This window comes from Sinocyclocheilus anshuiensis, unplaced genomic scaffold (genome assembly GCF_001515605.1).
Source record: "Sinocyclocheilus anshuiensis isolate Anshui unplaced genomic scaffold, SAMN03320099.WGS_v1.1 scaffold1305, whole genome shotgun sequence".
Taxonomy (NCBI): Eukaryota; Metazoa; Chordata; class Actinopteri; order Cypriniformes; family Cyprinidae; genus Sinocyclocheilus; species Sinocyclocheilus anshuiensis.
Genome location: NW_015552694.1, coordinates 468,765 through 490,516, shown reverse-complemented (window position 1 = coordinate 490,516; position 21,752 = coordinate 468,765). Strand labels below are relative to the sequence as shown.

The following is a 21,752-nucleotide window of genomic DNA, read 5'->3' as shown; positions in this document are numbered from 1 at the left end:
AGGGTGTAGCTCCGTCAAGTTTGTCTCTCTCTCTCTCTTTTTTTTTTATAATTTCTTTATCTTTATTTTTTTTAAGAATTGCAGCTTAATTGAACACTGGGTGTATTACTTCAGAATTACTTTCGTATAGACTGAGATGTAAAGAACTGTGAACTGTCAACAGTGATAAGGTATAGCTAAGAGTGGTCCAGACCAACCTTATGAAAGTATGACTTACAGTATACTTAACTAAAAACATTTCGGGAAACGATTAACGATAAGGTACAGCTTAAGGTACAACTTAAGAACGATGTAGCATTAAGAAGGTTTCAGGAAATGCAGCCATGCAGTTTTTTTCTCTCTCTCTTCTGTTAAAAGCTGTTAAATTATTAAGCAGTGTCTCATGTAGTTTTTTCCCTTGTATTTTATGTGACCACTGGGAGGTGCTCTGGGTATATATTTTTCTTTCTTGGTTTTATTCCCTGGCATGATGTATGTTGCAAAGCGAAAGTAAAAGTTTCACACAAGTTTGTTGCGTTCTAACAGGAAAGAGTTCTATCTTTATTTAAAATCAGCACTTATTTTATAAAGAACACCGCTTTCTCACATAACACAGTGAAGCAGCCCATGCACAGAATGAATAATCGATTTTCAAGGTATCGATTTCAAACAATTCAGCACCACTGCCATGGACAGCACCTGGTAACGTCGCTCGTAAGGTGGTATATCTTAAGCAGCGTCCTAAGGTATAGTTTGGGGAACACGCCTAGAACAGGTACACCTTTAGTTAAGACATACCTTTAGAGTCTTCGTAGCACGCTAAGAGACAGCGCTATTGTGAAACGCAGACCTGTTTTCTTAATATGCACCCAGTCCTTTTCCTTGAATTTGGGTACCTTGGCTCCTCTCCTTTTGTCAGTATCCTCTTTACATTTCTGCTCTTTACGTGCCACAGTGTTTTTGTTCTCTGCATATGTCTTCACGTCTGTGCAATTATAGCCTTGTTAGGCTCCCTTAAAGGTGACCTATTATGCCCCTTTTGTCTTTTCAGTGCAGCAATAGCCGTAGTATAGGTATTGCCCGTGTCTGGTAAGGTATAAAACAGTCTTTGTCCTTCTGTGCTCAAAGCATGCAGAAAAACAGCTTGTTTTCTTTCCTCTGGCCATGCGTCACCAGTAGCAGCAATTACAAGAAGGTAATTTTCAAACATTTCGAGCCAGACAGTAGAAGTGAAGGCTCGCCAGGGCATGGCAGGAATGGAACCGGTAAAGGAAATGTAATCGACAACCTCATTGCCAATTGTAATATCTGTACTTTTGTAACAAAATAAAGAAGCAGGCACAGACATGGTTCTGTATTCTTCCAAATTCTGTTTTCCATTATTTTCTGGATTCTATTTTAATGGTTCCATTAAATTTTAATAATCAAAAGCATCTCCAATTAATTGATTTTATTAAAAAAAATAAAAATTAATTTTTTTTTTCAGAAATACTGCACATTTAAATTTTTCTGCTAAATAAATTCTGGTAAATAACATTTCTGGTAAATACTCTTTTAAAGTGTTTATTATAATTTTATTATTAGTAGACTAGAACATGTGGATATGTTGTCATTCTTACACTATAATACTGAACTTTGATTTCAGTGATTTGGACTATGAGATGGATGCACTTTACTTTTGCTTTAAAAAAAGGATTTAATAGAAATTTGGATTTCATTTGGTTTAGTTTAAAAAATAATCTTAAGTAAAATTGTTGATTTTTTGTGGGAAATTAATCGTTTAGATTAATTGATTCATCGATAAATTAGTCGATAGATTAATCGAAATAAAAATAGTCGTTAGTGGCAGCCCTACTGGGCATATATTTTTCTTTCTTGGTTTTATTCCCTGACGTGATGTATGTTGCAAAGCGAAAGTAAAAGTTTCACGCAAGTTCGCTGCGTGTCTTTATTTAAAATCAACACTTCTTTTATAAAGAACACCGCTTTCTCACATAACGCAGTGAAGCAGGTATAGTTCGTGGAACACGCCTAGAACAGGTATACCTTAAGTTAGGACATACCTTTAGAGTCTTCGTAGCACGCTAAGAGACGTTATCGGGAAACGCAGCCCAGAACGGTAGCTCTCCAAGAGCAGGGTTGGAGACCCCTGGTAATAAATGGTCCTCCAAATTTAGATCTAGCTTGTAATCATTTTGTTTATAAAATATATTAGTGGCAGTGTCTTGAACACAAGCCACAGTGTGTGAATATAATTAAAAGTCACAATGAAACAAAATATTTCTCAATGGAAGCATTTTGATTAAAGATTACAATGTTTTTATTTTTTAATGAAACATGGATGAATCATTCACATTAAGATCTCTAATATGAATTTACAAAATACACAGGGTGAATTTTTCTATCATGCTGACTTGATGAGAATAAGCAGTTCTCAAAAAATATGATCGGTTGCCTTATTTGAATATAATCGGTTATTGAAAATTTTGGAATAACACAATTTCAAAATTAGCCAGATGTCATTTAAGTAATTAATGTTGAGAAATACAGGGTATTGCTTTCATTTTAATAAGTAACGCCTCACTATAGACTCGTGTTCCTTGCAGTACAGGGAAAGCTAAAGCTAACCAACATCTACAATGATGAGAATGGACAACTACTGTCACTGTCTGCTAATCAAAGGAGGATTCTCTCAGCTGCTCTTACTGCTGCTAAAAAAAGTTATCCTGAATCTATGGTTTGATCCATCTACCCCAGCTATGTCTACTTGGTTGTCCTATCTGTTGGATATTGCTCTTCTTGAGTGTACCGTGGCTAAAGTGGACAGCACCACCGGAAGGACAATGCAATTTTGGTCGGAGCTTGTTGTGACTTTATTGGATCTTTTGAGATCTAAAGTTCTACATGTACTCATCTGTATTTTGTTTTGGTCATGAGTTTGATCTTTTCTGTCACACAATTTTTATTCTTTATGTAATTTTATAGATTGATTTATTTTTATTTACTTTCCCTTTTTTAAAATCTCCTTATCTTTTGACTCCGAGCGGATCTTGGGCTTTATTGCATATAGTTATCTTTTAAAAAGTGTTATAAATAAAAAATGGATAACTACAACTGAAAACTGAGGGCTATAAAAACAAGGCGATAAACAAGACACAGGACCAAAGGAAGCAGAAATACATAACATACAAGTTATCAAAAGAGAATGTAAATGTGACCGTTGCATGAGTACATAAACTTTTATTTCTTTGGATTTATCCAGATGGCTTATTGTTATTGTATGTTTATGTAAATATTATTATCATCATTATATCATCGTCACCTTCACCACCACCACCACACTTTTCACATTAACTCTGAATTTATAAACTGAATTCTAGATGTCAAAGATAAATAAAGCATATAAGTGACCCTGGAACACAAAACCAGTCTTAAGTCGCTGGGGTATATTTTTAGCAACAGCCAAAAAAAAACAAAACATTGTATGGGTCAAAATGATCGATTTTGCTTTTATGCCAAAAATCATTAGGTTATTAAGTAAAGATCATGTTCCATTGAGATATTTTGTAAATTTCCTACCGCAAATATATCAAAACTTAATTTTTGATTAGTAATATGCATTGCTAAGAACTTCATTTGGAAAACTTTAAAGGCGATTTTCTCAGTATTTTGATTTTTTTGCACCCTTGTGGTCCAGGGTCACATATGATATTGCCCTTATAAGAATATTAATGTAAAGTCAAAAGTTTTTTTGGACCTTAGTTTTCCTACATCTGAGTTTTCCTTGCATACATAGCTAATGTGTTTTTGTAAAACAACTGAGAGCACATTATCCGGACAAGGGCTTCAATATGTCAGAATTTACACTCACACTGAATCTGCTCATGGACCACAAGGGCAAAATGATCCGTTTCTAAGATCCGAGACAGCTTTCCCAGATTGTCAGTTAGACGAATCTAAAATAGACAAAATGGAGGAAGTAATGTCAGATTGAGTGAGTGAGCTCAAACTATCCTTTCTGAAAGACCTGCACTAGGCTCACCTGCTTAAACTGTTTGTAGAGCACTTTGCTGACAGGGTCAGAGGGCTTGACCTTTCCTGCAAGCACAGAGGCAAGCATGTTTCCCAGGGTTACCATTCCCAGAATCAACCTGCAGAGAGAAAGCCAAACACAACTGCATTCCACTCCTCAATTTAATCATGTTCAATTACAAAGACAATATAGCTTTAATACAGTAAGTGCTGATGACAATTACAGTGAGTTTATCACCATTTTAATGTTGACTGAAATTTTCTTTGTTGCATGTATTGCTCACCCAGCTTCATCTACGACAGGTGCCTGGTCAAAGCCCTTTTCTTTCAGGATTTTGATGGTTTTTTGGCATGTGACTATGGGCAGCACAGTTAGTGGAGCAGAAAAGTTTAGACTTTGTAATTTCAGATTCCACCACCTGGATGAAATTGAATGAAGGATGAATAAAAATGAAGAATGAACACAGAACCGAAAACGAGAGACTGCCCAGGTTCTAAATTCCTACACATTGTATTAATGTTCAATAATATAAATGGAGTATATATTTAATATAAGGAAAATGGAGCTAGCTTTCACCCCATGAAGTTGTCATATTCACAGTATGTGTGAAAAGTTCAAATAGGAAAATGTACAAATACATTTACAAATAGTGTTTTCTATAGAGTTGTTTCAAACACCTAGTTAAAAACCCTTTTAAATTAAATAATTTTTTAGAATAGATTCGTTTTGTTTATTACAATATCATTAAAATTAAAATAAAACCTTAGATACGGGTCAACTATATAATGAAGACAGATTTTAAATAAAAAGTTGAAATGTGTTCACAGGACAAGAGTATTTTTTATAAATCACGGGTCAGCATAGGTAGTATTTAAAATGCTTAACTTTAATTAATTTCAACATTTACCACCCAATATAATGGTTTTGATATTTTTGTAAAATACATCTTAAATGTTGTGTTGTTACATGAATTGTTTTGCAGTTTTAATAATTGCTTTAATGTTTAAATTTCGCTGGATAGCTTATAAAATGACAGCCTGCATTGTGACAACTTTCCCCATACACTTAAAATTTTCAAAAGGGGGTTTTCACAGTGATGCCATAAAATAACTATTTTGGAACCTTTTAGTGATCAGTTAAAAAAGTTCTTAGTATGAAGAATATTTTATTAATCCAAGGAGCCTTTTTCCACTATATAGAACCTTTTGTGCAACGGTAAGATTATATGGATGTTAAAGGTTCTTCATGGAACCATCAATGCCAATAACGAACCTTTATTTTTAAGAGTGTACTGTGTGACAACATGTCCTTTTATCATGTTGTCTTTATGCCTACATAGAAATTTACTTCTAAAATGAAATCTACCTTAATAAATGCCAAATAAATAAATTACCAATAAAAAGTGTGACAGATAGCCCCAGTCTCACATATACACACTAAATCTTAAGCGGCAAAATTATCATCTGCTCACCAGGGTTTATTCACCATGATATCTTCCACTCTCAGAAAGCCCTTCTGGAACATCCACTTGTCACTCAAGAACTTGGACCTTAAATTAAAGAGTAAATTAAAGAGTACATTTTAAACACAAAATGATGACTAACATCCATAGCTTCAGACTGAGCCAAGCTTTAGTGAAGCCAGCTGTCTTTGTGGAAAATAGCCAAAATCAGGGGTGAGAAAATATTTGATATTTATGCATTTGGCAGATGTTTTCAACTAAAGCAACTTACAGTGCATTAAAGAATAAATGTAATTATTTTTTGTTCCCTGGAAAAACTGAAGCTGAATAAGCTTGCAGCCAAATCTTGTGCATCTCTCTGATTTCTCCTTACATGTAGTTGCGAATGGAGTCTGGCAGAATCACGACACAGCGCTGCCCCTCCTTCAGCTCTTTGGCAAACTTTACTGCAGCTGCCATGGCAGTGCCTGAGCTCCCACCTGACAACAGAGACAACAATGCGGTATATACTTACACAAATCTACTACAATCATGATATTACTTTTCATAGACATTAAGCCACAATTTAAGATGCTGTATGTCTCATAGATATTATTTGTTCGAGTGCAAGTTAATAAAGGATAATGTGCTTACCACATAACAGCCCTTCATCGCTTATAAGCATTCGGGCCATAGCAAATGATTCCTCATCTTTGGATTTGTACCATTTGTCAACCAACTGAAATAAAAACACAATGTGTTTCATTTGTACATGAACTGCCTGCTGTCTCCCAACAGTAGAACACAGTAAACCAAAACTATACTTCAACTGCCATCTACTGGTAAAGAACAAAATAGCAATACCAGTGGGTGGACTATTGCAACAAACAAGTGGATATCATAAAGCTGGACTCTTCCTTCCAGGGGTCAAAATATCCAGATGAACATGAGAGTATAATATTTGACCTTAGCACTTTTACTGCAAATAACGTAGTCAACACAAAAAACCAAAACAACCAAACCTAAACACCCTTAATAGTATAATTTATTTTAGAAAAATATATATTTTTAACCTTATTTGACCTACTTTATCATATTTGATACACAAATTTCGAAATTCTTTAAATGATCAAACCTTTGCGGAAAAACCTCTTGCACACAATCTACTACATGCCTTCTGCCATCTGATAGCTAGATTATACTTTTTTAGCAAGTCAAAGGCCTTTTTTATATAATTGTACATACGCCCACCTTCAGAACGTGGTTCATGTGTCTTTTTTCTGTGAAATGTTTTCAGATTATTTTGAAGTTATTGTGAGAATAACTTTAATATTGTTAGTAAAATTTCAAGATGAACACTTACTGGACTGAAGCAACTTAGGTTTACTTTATTATCCAAACATCATTTTTTAGAAAAGTAATGTTCAAATGTGTCAGCTGAAGAGCCCTATCATATGCAATTTATTAAGGACATCAGACTTATATTTCAACCTGCAGACTTATATAGAGTCACTCACAGATCTATCCAAGACGGTGGGTATAAAGTCATATCCGATGCCCTCCACCTCATACTGAGTTTTATCTGTCCGGTTCAGCTCATCAGGCTCAGCGAGGATTGAGCCCTCTGGGTCCACCGCAACAATCTACCAAAACACAGACACTTCATATAAGTCAAGACTCATTTTCAGTGTTGCCTGGTTACTTAATGCCTGAGTGACTTATACAACAGCAACTTATATGATTTTATTACAATTCAACATTATGTGGTTTACTCTTCCAGTTATTATATCCAGTTTACTCTTCCGTTATTATCTTTCTGGCTGACATTTTAAAATGAAGTGGTACTCTGTTTTTTGTTACAAAACAGTTATCTGAGGTTTTGATTTCACAAAATTGCAGTGCATCAGATCTCAGGGACAATCAGTGTCTACCTTAATATTTGGGCATTTCTCCTTCAGTTTGCGGGCAATGCCGGTAATAGTGCCACCTGTGCCGGCTCCTGCCACCAGCATATCCAATTTACCTGTGGTGAGTTGAGTTAAAGGAATAGTTAACAAAATAATGAAAATGTACTCACCCTCAGGCCATCAAAGATGTAGATGAGTTTGGTTCTACATGGGAATAGACCTGGAGAAATTTTATGATTACATCACTTGCTCACCAATGGATCCTCTGCAGTGAATGCGTGAATGGCTAACATTTTTACGACATCTTCTGTCTCGGACAGAATCATCTCAGCAAGGCACGCATGTAAAGCCGACTTTCTATCAAGTCTATGTGCCAACAGAATATGCCTCCGAAGTGGATAAGGACTCTTTCTACCATGACTTGATCCTAGAGAATTAGTTAATTACAGACCGATCTCAAATCTCCCTTTTCTATCAAAAATACTAGAAAAAGCAGTATCCTCTCAGCTATGTTCCCTCTTAAAGAAAAATGGTATCTGTGAAGATTTCCAGTCAGGATTTAGACCGTATCATAGTACTGAGACTGCTCTCATAAGAGTTACAAATTGCTCTTAAGATCCGATCGTGGTTGTATTTCTCTATTAGTGCTACTGGATCTTAGCGCTGCATTTGACACTATCGACCACAACATTCTTTTGAGTAGACTACAAAATTATGTTGGCATTAGTGGAATTGCATTGTCATGGTTCAAATTTTACTTATCTGACCGTTATCAATTCATAGCAGTGAATGCCGAGATATCATATCGATCACAAGTACAGTATGGAGTGCCACAACGCTCAGTACTAGGACCATTGCTTTTCACACTTTACATGTTACCCTTGGGAGACATTATCAAGAAACATGGTGTTAGCTTTCACTGTTATGCTGATGATACTCATCTCTATATTTCTTCGCGGCCCGATGAAACATACAAATTCGCAAAGCGTACGGAATGCATAGTTGATATAAAAAACTGGATTACTGGTCATTTCCTACTGCTAAATTCTGAAGACAAAAAAACTGAGGTTTTAAAGGATTAGTTCACTTCCAGAATAAAAATTTCCTGATAATTTACTCACCCCCATGTCATACAAGATGTTCATGTCTTTCTGTCTTCAGTCACAAAGAAATTAAGGTTTTTTGAGGAAAACATTCCAGAATTTTTCTCCATATAATGGACTTCAATGGAGACCAACGGGCTGAAGGTCCAAATTGCAGTTTCAAAGGGCTCTACACAATCCCAGCCAAGGAATAAGGCTCTTATCTAGTGAAACCATTGCTCATTTTCTAAAAAAAAATTATATGCTTTTTAACCACAAATGCTCATCTTGCGCTAACTCTGCGATGCGCATCCGCTAATTCACGCATGACGTAATCACATTGGAAAGGTCACATGCAGTTCGCTCTTCGCCTGTGTACTCCGGTTCAGAAAGGAAGGTTAGGGTGAAAAACTCCATCTCATTTTCTCCTCCAACTTCAAAATCGTCCGACATCGTTGTTTGACCTTTTTTTGTAAAGGGCATTTGACTTTCTTTGCACATTTGCTTTGTAAACACTGGGTCGGTACTTCCGACTACATCACGCATGACCTTTCCAACGTGATTACGTCATGCGTGAAGTCCAGCTAGTGCAAGACGAGCATTTGTGGTTGAAAAGCATATACATTTTATTTTCTTTTTTTAGAAAATAAGCGATGGTTTCTCTAGATAAGACCCTTATTCCTCGGCTGGGATCGTGTAGAGCCCTTTGAAGCTGCACTGAAACTGCAGTTCGGACCTTCAGCCCGTTGGTCCCCATTGAAGTCTATTATATGGAGAAAAATCATGGAATGTTTTCCTCAAAAACCTTAATTTCTTTGCGACTGAAGAAAAAAAGACATGAATATCATGGATGACATTGTCCATGTAAATTACCAGGAAACTTTTATTCTGGAAGTGAACTAATCCTTTAATTACTGAACCAAAAACCTCCGCGCGTAATAACCCAAAACACTTGATGGCTGCTCTGTTAATTCTTTGTCATCAGTTAGGAACCTAGGTGTGCTATTTGATAGCAATCTTTCCTTTGAAAACCATCTAGTATTTGTAAAACCACATTTTTCCATCTTAAAAATATATCTAAATTACGACCTATGCTCTCAATGTCAAATGCAGAAATGTTAATTCATACGTTCATGACCTCAAGGTTAGATTATTGTAGTGCTTTATTGGGTGCTTGCTCTGTGCGCTTAATAAACAAACTCCAGCTGGTCCAAAATGCAGCAGCTAGAGTTCTTACTAGAACCAGGAAGTAAGACCATATTAGCCCGGTTCTGTCAACTCTGCACTGGCTCCCTATTGAACTGCGAATACATTTTAAAATCTTGTTAATTACTTATAAAGCCCTGAATGCTTTAGCTCCTCAATACTTGAGCGAGCTCTTATCGCATTATAGTCCTTCACGTCCGCTGTGATCTCAAAACTCTGGCCATTTGATAATACCTAGAATATCAAAATCAACTCTGGACAGCAGATCCTTTTCCTATTTAGCGCCCAAACTCTGGAACAATCTACCTAGCGTTGTTCAGGAGGCAGACCCACTCTGTCAGTTTAAATCTAGATTAAAGACCCATCTCTTTAACCTGGCATACACATAATACACTATCACATTTCTATAATTAAAATCCATTAATGGATTGTTAGGCTGCATTAATAACGTCAACCGGAACTGGGAACACTTCCCATAACATCCGATCTACTCGATACATCGTAAGAAGAATGGAATCTACGCTAATATTAGTCTCTTTCATTCTTATTCCGAGATCACCGTAGCCATACGGATCCAGTCTGTATGCAGATCAGATGGTGGATCAGCACCTAGAGACGACCTCTACAGCCCTGAACATCAGCGGAGACCATGTCAACTAGAAGCGCCCCAGAGACAGATCCCCTGCGAAGACCTCATCACCTCGACAACCATTGGCACAAGAACACAGAAACCAGACAAGTCCTTAAAGCCCGTCTCACACGGTGCGATTTTGGCCACGATTTGGTCGTCTGAGACAAATTTTTAAAATCCTAAAATATTCCTATAATCTTAGGCTAAAATCTGTAAAATCTGTGCTAAAATATGTTCGCCGACAGCCGATTAATGGCCGTTGCGATCAAATTTTACCTCATACAAAATTCTGGCAGTGTCAGAAGATTTGGCGCACAGTCCTGCAGTGTGACTTCTCCTACGACGAACATCAAACTGTCTTCGTTTTTCAAGACAGGCCATGATCAGAATTAATGCTAGAGATGTCTTCTAACTGCATAAATTCCGGCGCTCTCGTCCTCCGCTCATGGAATTCATATGATACGATGCCTTTGCTATGATAAACACTGGTTGCGCTGCTGTTTTCATGTGGGTGTGTAGTGCTGCTTACATTATTCTTCTTAAATACGCCGGTATTGCCGCCATTCATATACTTTTAATGATAGCCAACATTATAGCAATGCAGCTCGCAGTCACTGAACGTGTATGGGTTGATAAGGTAAAACTTCGGACAAGTTTTCTTGTGCGCACCCATTTTTAACGCGTCTTGACTGTCGTACAGTCTGACATTAATGACAACTGAGATCCCACAGTGTGACATGATCATCATGTTCGTACAGTCTGACAAGTACAATCCTAAAGGACTTTTAAAAAAATTGCACAGTGTGAGCCCGGCTTTACACCTGTGTTGCAGCCTGGAATTAAATAACGTCATGCTGGTTTCGTTTTGCCAGAGGAGAACTGGCCCCCCGACAGAGCCTGGTTTCTCCCAAGGTTTTTTTTTTCTCCATTTCTGTCACCGATGGAGTTTTGGTTCCTTGCCACTGTCGCCTTTGGCTTACTTAATTGGGGACGCTTGACTGACTGATTGCACAGACACTACTGGAAGAGAGCTGAACTGGATGATGACATCACTGAATCATCAATGAATCTGACTTTAGCTGGAAAAATGACTCTGTTATTGTCTTCTTGCATTACTGACAAACTATTTTCCTGTTTGACACTGTAAAGCTGCTTTGACACAATCAGTATTGTATAAAGCGCTATACAAATAAAGGTGACTTGACTTGCTACTTGAGCTCAACCATATCCCAACGCCATGACCTTGTCATCGTTGCAGGCGATCTCAATGCTCAGATCAGCAAGGCAAGTGTTCGATCATATGATTGACCCCCATGGTTCAGCGACCGAAACCAATGACTGCTGTTAGCGACTCCTGACTTTTTGTGCTACACAAGGACTCGTGGTCGGGAACCCGTACACACAAGCGGATCCACAAAGTTACATGGAAAGCGCCAGGGCCCATAGGGTGTGCGACGAGATCGACTATGTCTGCTTCTCCAAGCATTGGCGCTCGTCCATTCTCGACGTGCAAAGTTATCGGGGTGCCAATGTTGGTACTGACCACTTCCTGCCGACTTCAATTCTGACGTTTGCCAGCCTGCAGCCAGCAACCAAAGCCTTTTGATGTTGTACGATTCCGAGACCCAGTCGTATTGCAGCAGTACAATGTCACGGTCCGGAATCACTTCGAAATATTGTCCCCCCACACATGACCTGGATTCCCGCTGGGAGCAGTTCCGAGATACTCTGGTAACCGTGGCAGAGGCAGCCATCAGTCACCGATGGGGCACCTTCAGAGAATGCTGGATCTAACCTCCATGTTGGATCATTCGAGAGCTCACCAGCTCCCCATCTGGAAGTGGTGCACCAATCAAAGATCAGGATGGCAGGGCCCTTCCTACCCAAGAAGAACACCTTGTCATTGGTGGGTTGAGCACTTCAAGGCAGTCCTAAACCACCCAGCGCCAACCACAGTATTCGAATCTGCCTTCCTCGACCCTTTACTCAATCTGCCAGTAAATCTTGACACGATCACAGCGGCGGAAACGAAAAATGCAATCCGACACTCAAGAATGGCAAGGCTGCAGGCCTGGACGAGATCCCGCCTGAACTACTCAAATCCGGTGACCAGTGCCTTGTTGAAGCCCTGACGGACCTGCTCAATGCTTGCTGGACGGCCTCAGCAGTCCCCGAGGAATGGAAACAAGGTATGATCGTCACGTTTCCGAAAAAAGGTGATCTCTCCAAGTGCGATAACTGGCGGGGTATTACTCTCCTGACTGTACCTGGAAAGGTATTTTCTATTGTACTTCTAAACCGCCTTCGATGAGCCGTCGATGCCTGCCTTAGAGATCAACAAGCAGGCTTCCGAAGTGGCCGATCCTGCATCGAGCAGATTTTTTTTCTGTGACAAGTGGTTGAACAATTGTTAGAATACCAACAACGGATCTCACTGAACTTTATAGACTTTATCAAGGCGTTTGACTCCAAGGCGTTTGACTTTCTTGTGCACCGAGAAACGCTATGGAAGATAGCCCAGGCTTACAGAATTCCATCTCAATTTGTTGACATCTTTCGCAACCTGTACCAATGGATTTCTTCACGATCAAAACTGGCGTACGACAAGGTTGCATGTTTTATTCCTCCTCGTCATCTATTTTGTCGGTCACCACTCCATCGACCACCTACACATCGGCATACCCTGGACAGTTGGCAACCACTTCCTTGCCAATCTCGACTTTGCAGATGATATCGTCGTTTTCGGCCCGACCCAATCTTCCCTACAAGATCTCACTATGGCCCTAGAAAATCAAGTGGCCAGCGCCGGACTCCGAATTAGTGGACAGAAGACCAAAGTTATTTGAATCGGTTACATAAACTAGAGAGTCCTAATTTCATTGATGCAGATTAAACTGCGGTTCCTGACCACGATCGTTGTGTCGACGGCGATCTACACGTGCGAGACTTGGAAGATGATAGAAACCATTGCTCAAAAGTTGGACATTTTCCACCTCTGATGTCTGCGATGTATCCTCAAGATCACTTACCAGGAACATGTTACCAAGTATATCGTCGCGCCTATGCACGGCCCCTCTCTGTGACCGTCACTGAACGCTGATTTAGTTTCGCCGGACACGTCTTACGCCTTCCTGTCCATCGGCTACTCAAGGTGGCGATATTCTGGCAACCTGCACAAAGCAAACGAAAACAAAGATGACCAAATATCACCTGGCAAAGAACCTTTATGGAAGGCCAGCAAGCAGTCGACATTCCATGGGATGAGGCCTAAGTCACAGCCGCGGATCGAGAACGCTTGGAGAACGCTTGCCGCCCTATGCACCGAACAGCACCAGTGGAATTAAGTTAAGGTAAGCTAATCTGTTAGACATTATATAATGATCTGATATTACATAACTGATCTGTTAGACATTATAGAATGTTTGTTAAAGATTATTAATTTAAGTTATGATAAAGTGTTTTAACTTTAAACCATTGATTTTGGCTAAATAGAGTCCTCTACCCATAAAATGGCTTTCTCCAGTTGTCTCGAGTGAATCAGGAGAGCACAGATGAAGCACTGTTTCAAGTGAAAACAGTTCAAAACAGTTTTGAACAAATATATGGATGGATTTTGATGTGAGAGGACTTTTTCACTGGAGGAAGCATTATTATGGATTATGTACTTTTATTTTAAAGGGTTAGTTCACCCAAAAATTAAAATTCTGTCATTAATGACTCACCCTCATGTCGTTTCAAACCCGTAAGACCTTCGTTCATCTTCGGAACACAAATTAAGATATTTTTGATGGAATCTGAGAGCTGTCTGACCCTGCATAGACAGCAATACAACTGAAATGTTCCAAAGTCCAGAAACGTTGCAAGGAGATCTGTAAAATAATCCATGTGACATCACAACAACTTTATTCAACAATTCGTCTCCTCCGCGTCACCCTGTAGCGCCATTTTGGAGAGTATCAGCTGGACATAAACAACGTATGCTGTTGAATAAATTGTTGAACTGACGAATTGTTGAATAAAGTAGTTATTTTTTTTCTTTTTCGCACAGGAGGAGACGAATTGTTGAATAAAGTCATAATTCTTTTTTTCTTTTGCGCATAAAAAGTATTCTCGTAGCTTCGTAAAATTACAGTTGAACCCGTTGTCACATGGATTATTTTACAGATCTCCTTGCTACGTCTCTGGACTTGGGAACATTTCAGTTGTATTGCTGTCTGTGCAGGGTCAGACAGCTCTCAGATTCCATCAAAAATATCTTAATTTGTGTTCCGAAGATGAACGAAGGTCTGACGGGTTTGAAATAACATGAGGGTAAGTAATTAATGACAGAATTTTAATTTTTGGGTGAACTATCATTTTAACTGGAAGCAATGGTTTAAAGTTAAAACACCTTGATGAATTTGTTTCTTAAAAAAAGCACACAGCTTTTAATGGACTATATGCACGGAGCGTTCTTTAGAACTTCTGCATTAAGATAAGCCAGCTCGTAAACTTCCGGTGAAACGTCATTTGATGTTGTGGTATATATAGGTAGAGACTCTTGAGACCCTCACAGAAATCTCTCCTGCATTGTTCTTTTCAGAAACTGAGAAACACAATCATTGCAACACCGTAAATGCTGAAAGCGGCATTAACATACAGTTTCATGTTATTTAACAACAAATAATTTTATATAGCCAATACAGACTGCTGTAGTTTTGTTACTCTGATTTAGTCTGTTTAGTCTGAGTCACTTAATGCACAGGTTTATTTTTGACATCGGCTCGTCAGATGTTTTGTTTTGCCCATTGCTACAGTTATCACTGTCAATCATAGCAATGACTTGCAGAACAATTTAGCCGATTCATTCGCGTAATTTTTTACACTTGCTTTTGTCATTCCTGAAACGGCATATGGTAGTATATAGTATACTATACAATATGGTCCTCTTAGACAAACAAATCTTTTCTTCAAATTCTGAATGGATTATGTAGAGAAAGGGTGCTCCCCTTATAGCACAGCTGATTTTGACAGTTGACCAGAAATGACTGAACTGGCCTATCTAAAAGCAGGAAGTAACCGTGCATTTATGGACTGGAGTTGTGTGGATTATTGTAATGTTTTAATCAGATGTTTTAACTCTCATTCTGACTGCCTATCTAAAAGCAGGAAGTAACCGTGCATTTATGGACTGGAGTCGTGTGGATTATTGTAATGTTTTAATCAGATGTTTTAACTCTCATTCTGACTGCACCCATTCACTGCACAGGATCTACTGGTGAGCAAGTGATGTAATACAAAATTTCTCCAAATCTGTTCCCATGAATAAAAACTCTCTCTTGGATGGCTGAGGGTGAGTACATTTTCAGCAAATTTTCATTTTTGGGTCAGCTATTCCTTTAATGTTACTGACAACAAAAGGCTTTGAAACTGAGAGGACGCTATGCTTTGATGATCAAAAGCAGAAAAAGATAGGAGAACAAAGACAAAGAGAGAAAGTGAGAGAGAAACAACACAATTACTACCATCACACTGCTCCAGAATCTCCTCAGCAGTGGTGTCATAATGAGCCAGGGGGTTGCTGGGATTGCGGTACTGGTCCAGGATGTGTGAGTCAGGAATCTCATTCTTCAAGCGCCAAGCTACACCCACATGGGACTCTGGGGAGTCAAACCGTGCACTGGTGGGCGTTCGGACAATCTCAGCACCCAAAGCTCTCAACACATCAACCTATGAAGAGACTCTTATTTAACCTTCTTGATGGGCTATCAAATCCCATTTGATATAATTGGAATGAATTTTACCTTTTCCATGCTCATTTTCTCAGGCATAACAATTATGCAGCGATAACCCTTCACTGCTGCAGCCAGTGCAAGACCAATACCTGCATAGAGCGCACATAATTTAACCCTTCAGACTAGTGTTGGGTCGTTCTTGAACGATTCGTTCATTTTGAACGACTCTTTAAAGGGGTCATATGATGCGATTTCAAGTTTTCCTTTCTCTTTGGAGTGTTACAAGCTGTTCGTGAATAGATAAGATCCCTGAAGTTGCAAAGACTAAAGTCTCAAAACCAAAGAGATATTCTTTATCAAAGTTAAGACTCTGCCACACCCCCCTAAAACGGCTCATTCTAACACGCCCCCACATATCTAGGTCACTATGTGGGAATATTTGCATAATGCGCCCAAATGTGCACGCAAAGAAAGAAGGCGTGGTTTCAGTAACCGCAGTTAGTGTTGAAGCAGCCATGTCAGGGAGACGCTGTGTGTTTCTAGGCGAAAGCAAAAGCACTTTATTTGGCCTTCCGAAAGTAGATGCATTTAGGAATCTTTAAGATCACTTACAACAGAACAGCAATGCATTTTATGGATGACCGTTTCATGAACCTAGGAGAGGAGGTCATTCTGACTTTGCTATGACAATCTGGCGCTTCTGAATCAGCTACTGTTTTGTTATTAGTTTAAGTATTTGCTATTGACTGTTCAAATGCGGAGTTTTGCACATCGTGTGTGTGTGTGTGTGTGTGTGCGCGCGCTCGCAAAATGAACGAAATGACTCGAAAAAAAGATTTGTTCATTTTGCTGAACGAGACTCAAAGATCCGAGTCAGTAAAATGATCCGAACTTCCCATCACTACTTCAGACCTAATTTTTTTTTTCCACTGGGCAAAAATTTATTTACCCACTTGTTTATCTCCAGTGTAGAAATGTGCACTACAATGCACTTTTAACCATATTTAGAGGGATTCTAACCATATTTATGAACTGGATTTTAAACATTATGCAGTGTGTGAACTAGTGTTGAAGATTTTGAGAAGAACACACAACCTGTAACAATGAACAATGAAATAAGAATGTAGAAAACAAGTAAGAAGAAGTCTCAACAAAATCAGAGTCAACATCAGTCCTGTGTGATTACCTGTATTTCCAGAGGTGGGCTCTATAATGGTGTCTCCAGGTTTGAGGATGCCTTCCCTTTCTGCATCCCCCACCATACGCAGACTGATACGGTCCTTCACACTACCACCAGCATTAAAGAACTCACACTTGGCCACTGCAGACACACATACAAACAAAACTAAATGACTGTTATGTAACTTGAGATCATTTATATAAATGCCTTTCACCCATTTCATAGATTTATATATAACATTAAAGCTACACAGCAGGCCAAAACTACTTCAAATGACTCAAGGTCAATACTTGCTTTATCTTTCAAATTCTTTTTGTCTTTTAAAGATTTTTTTTGTCTTTCAAGGAAGTTTCTTATTTGTAATACACCTTCTGTGGTAAAATGATATTGACTTTTAGTGTAATTTTATTTAGAACTGTTCAAAAGTAGAAATATGAATGAATCACTTACAAAGTTCACATTTTAGTCCAAAAGTCTTAGAGATCTTGTTTATGCGGACCAGTGGTGTGTCTCCAATCCTGTCCAGGATGTTGGGCAGAATCTTCTCAGCTTTTGTCCTGCAATGGTTAAAGGAGGAAAAAATAAACACGAACAGTATATTGAGGGACAGAAAGCTATAGTTACAATTATAGTTATACAGTTTCAAAAGTCATTATGTGACAGTGTAAATTAAAAAATAACATAAAAATAACAAAGAATTGATTGGATCATTTGATGGTTGTTGTTTGTTATTGCTGCATTGTCATGTGAGTGACAGGTCTTTGTCCCACCCTCACGGCAGAGAAGAGATGTCGTTGCAAGAGGGAAGGGAAGTTATTTTATTTAGTGATTTATTTATTTATTTTAAATAATGATATGCACATATAAATAATTTACAATCAACACTTCAATATTCTAAAAATATTAACTAATTTTCATAAAAAAAGAATTGTCCATATTTATTTCATGGTGATTTTACAATCTAGAACCTGTGAATAGAAAGGATCAGACTGTCACTAAACAAAATAATATTCAAATAATAATAAAAAAATATATGTTTAAAATAATGGTACACTTTTATATAACACTTGTCAGGTCATGTGCACTTATGAATACATACACAAAAATGCATCTGCTTAATTATGTGAACATTCTAAAACCTAAGAAGGAAATATTCTTTGAAAGGTACTTTTTATTAGTTATATATATATATATATATTTTTTTTTTCCATAACAAATATATTGTTGATTGAATACTGCAAAGTCCATTAGAGCTAATCAATGATTGTATAACATTCAGTTTCCAAATAAAGATATATCCCTGAGAAGGACACAGAAGTGCTCTTTTGGTAGGCTCGGCTTTCTACGCATGTGCCATTTCCCTGTCACTTGATTTAAAGTATCTTGTGATTTTAGGTCAGAATTGCAAAGTGAGTGATCATTAAGCATTATCACCTGGGGAAGTGTTTGTGAGGGGAATTATCAAGAGACATTCCTGGTTTCCAGGTACATCTACTTGGCAGGTCCGGACGAATCCATTTTGGGTCAGTGGCCCCAGTTTCTCTATTCAGCTGCAGGGGTCTGTCTACATCATCCGAAACCAACTTCTCAACACCATTCCTGCCAGTGGTCTTCTTGCCAGCAAAAGGGCAGGCAGGACTGTCGTTCTCTTTGTTGGGTGGAACTGAAGGCATGTTTCCTCTATAGTTCTCTGTAAAGTGTGAGAATTTGTTCACAATATATTTTAGATTGTAGATTGAACTTTGATGCCAGCTTGAGAATGCCTGAATGGGCAGTGAGTCAAAAGAGCCAAATCACATGTCTGTTTGGCACATTCTAGAGCTGGCCCTACCACAAAAAATAAATAAATGTAAAAAAAAATTTTGTTTTTTCATCCATGCTATTCTGTTTTCTAATAAACAAGCTTATTATGACACCAAAATTCTAGATACTAGTTCAATTTCACAAGTTTTCATTTGAGTCAGGATCAAATAAGCAAATTACAAGCAATAGCACGAATAAATCAGGTTTCAGATTTGTAGGTGTTCAGAAATTGAATAACTAAAGTGAGTGATTTTTTTTTTGGGATTAACATTTAAAACAGACAGCAGTTGGTGAATAAACTGCAATCACTTTAAGACATAATGCATGAATCCAACATAATTATAGGCCTACACCTATAGGTTTATATATTATACACCTATATATTATATATATATAATTTTTTTCTCAACTGTTGTATCTTTACCTGAGACATAACCGACTGTTTTTGAGTATACTTGTCAAGACATGTCCACAGATTATGAAGCTGGAATATTTCCAGGCTGCTGTCTTTATACTCGTTCCAAAAGCAACTATGACTAAAAGATCAAAGCCCACAATGATAAGGTGTAAAATCCACAGAATTAACAAGAAAGCAATAGATTGCTGCAAAGTTATATATTTTTGTAGGGCAACCCAAAAGTGACATTTTCCATTGGCTTTTGGATTATTGTAGAAAATAAGCTCTGTGACCAACAAAAGTTTATGAATCTTACACATTTCGTTCCTCAAGATAATCTTCACAAAATTAACATAACTTTGATCTATTTTGAAACCTAAATACAAGAAGTAAAAAGCTAAACGTAGGCTATATGCTACATCATAGTCACATGGCTTCAATGTCACCACCATTAAGCTTCATCGGCTCTTTCAGTCTTTATTCAAAAACATTTTCCCTGAATGTTTGAGTTAGAATAGGTTTGATTATTAACACAATGAGGCTGTAAAAATGACTAGTGAGTAGATGAGATGATGATGCACATTTAATTTGTTTAATTTAATTGAATTTAGACACTTGTTAGTAACTAGCAGCTGTGCATAAAGAAGTACCTGTCACGTCATTTACATGAACAGGGTTCATCACCTATTTGGGAAATGGCCATGTGTCGGCATGCAATCTGATTGGCTGGAATGAGGGCATCTGCTGATCGCCCTCCTATCAGAAAAAAAAAATCATAAGGATGCATTACTTATGTATTTTAGGTTGTAGAGTAAAATGTGAAAATATATTGAACTTGTGTTAAGCACAGACCTCATTACAGGCATTTAACCCAAAACAAATAAAAAAATCCACTGAATTCAGGACAATGGAAGCCAAAGTGCTAAAAATGTTTGTTTACGGATCTGCAGCACATCTGTCTCACTTCAACATCAACACAATGACATGGGAAGCCATGACAATTCCAGCCTTTAGGTGGAATAAATGCCAAATCTGACCTCTTGAATACACCAACCTTAACCACCATGTTAATTCCAGAGTATGAGAACCATTAATATATAACATAACAACAAGCCAAGCATAAAACACACCAGCTGTTAAAACTATGCGCCTCATCAACATAGCAAGCATGCTTGACTGCTTTATTGTTTAATGACCACAATACAATGCAAGTTCATGTGGTCTTTGTGTATCCAGAAATAACATGACTGAGACTGACTTATTCCCACAAAAGACAAAATTGCATTTTCAGTTCCTTCGTATTTTAACACTTTTAGCCACTAAACCACACTGCTTTTGTTTTCATTGCAATAAATATCAAAATATTACCTGCAAGCAAATGATACCAGATGATAGATAGATAGATAGATAGATAGATAGATAGATATTATTATACAAAATTCTACTGCATGAGTGGTGACTCTTCAGGACCAGGGTTGCCAAGACCGCAGATCACGCACAATTGACAGTACACAAATTAGATTTAAATGTCTTCAGTCTTCAGCCAGTCTAAACAGGTAAACTGTATACTATGTTTTAATGGAAATAGGACTCAGTTGCGGTTATGATTACAATATGTACGTGACTGCAAAATCCAAATATCGGACATATTGTGCTGCTTATGATACACAGACCTGGCAACCCAGTCTAGGACGCAAGAGTCAAGCTACCAGAAGTATGGAGAAGTTTAATGTGGATCCATGTGCTCCAAGAAACACCCCAACAAACACATTTCACAACGTTGCTAAAAGGTTGGCTACGTTGAGGCAACGTTCTGTGTTTGTTGGGACTTTTAACTAAACACTTTCATTCACATCCCATCCAGGCAGAGTTTCCTGCATATCTCTTTTTCCGCAAAACATTTGTATAGGATTTAAAGAAACATTCTTTAAATAATCTGTACGAGCACGAGGCAACCAGCCATGTAACGTTACCTGCAAATCACAAACCTCGTGCTCTTTTAGACTTTTGTTAATGTGATTATGTCAGTCAGTCACTTTTTGTGAATTCGATTTTAGTTAATGCAGTTAATTCCAACGGTTTTGATGGTATTGACATTTAGTATGGAAAGCAGCCAAATATTTTTTTATATAATAAATATTTATATTTCAGTCTCAAATATATTGGTGATCGCATACTGCAACATCCATTACAGATATTCAACACATTTACCTTGCTGATAAACGCCGACCGTTGTAGTGCCGAAATTTGCACCCCGTCAGATTATGCACCCCCTAGTATTGGTAGGTTTAGGAGTAGGTGGGGGGGGGGGGGTAGGATTAGGGGTGGGGGTGGGATTAGGCAATCAGGTAGCGACTTCAACGAGGGGGTGCATAATCT

General features: G+C 38.0%; 1 protein-coding gene across 2 annotated transcripts in view; it reads right to left on the bottom strand.

Annotated features, from left to right (window-relative positions):
• LOC107667662 (cystathionine beta-synthase-like) overlaps positions 1-21,124 on the bottom strand; it is a 26,966-nt gene extending 5,842 nt beyond the window's left edge. The window contains exons 1-14 of one of the 2 annotated variants that reach the window (XM_016459390.1): positions 20,024-21,124; positions 18,608-18,863; positions 17,624-17,739; positions 17,180-17,314; positions 16,063-16,142; positions 15,784-15,988; positions 7,385-7,476; positions 6,971-7,096; positions 6,108-6,192; positions 5,848-5,953; positions 5,484-5,561; positions 4,296-4,430; positions 4,022-4,130; positions 3,851-3,935 (exon numbers count right to left, since the gene is read on the bottom strand). In XM_016459390.1, the coding sequence (XP_016314876.1) occupies positions 3,851-3,935; positions 4,022-4,130; positions 4,296-4,430; positions 5,484-5,561; positions 5,848-5,953; positions 6,108-6,192; positions 6,971-7,096; positions 7,385-7,476; positions 15,784-15,988; positions 16,063-16,142; positions 17,180-17,314; positions 17,624-17,739; positions 18,608-18,863; positions 20,024-20,054 (1,639 nt within the window). In that variant the 5' untranslated portion in view covers positions 20,055-21,124. The remainder of the gene's footprint in view (positions 1-3,850; positions 3,936-4,021; positions 4,131-4,295; positions 4,431-5,483; positions 5,562-5,847; positions 5,954-6,107; positions 6,193-6,970; positions 7,097-7,384; positions 7,477-15,783; positions 15,989-16,062; positions 16,143-17,179; positions 17,315-17,623; positions 17,740-18,607; positions 18,864-20,023) is intronic. The other variant, XM_016459389.1, reaches the window with a different exon arrangement.
• Positions 21,125-21,752: the final 628 nt, after the last annotated feature.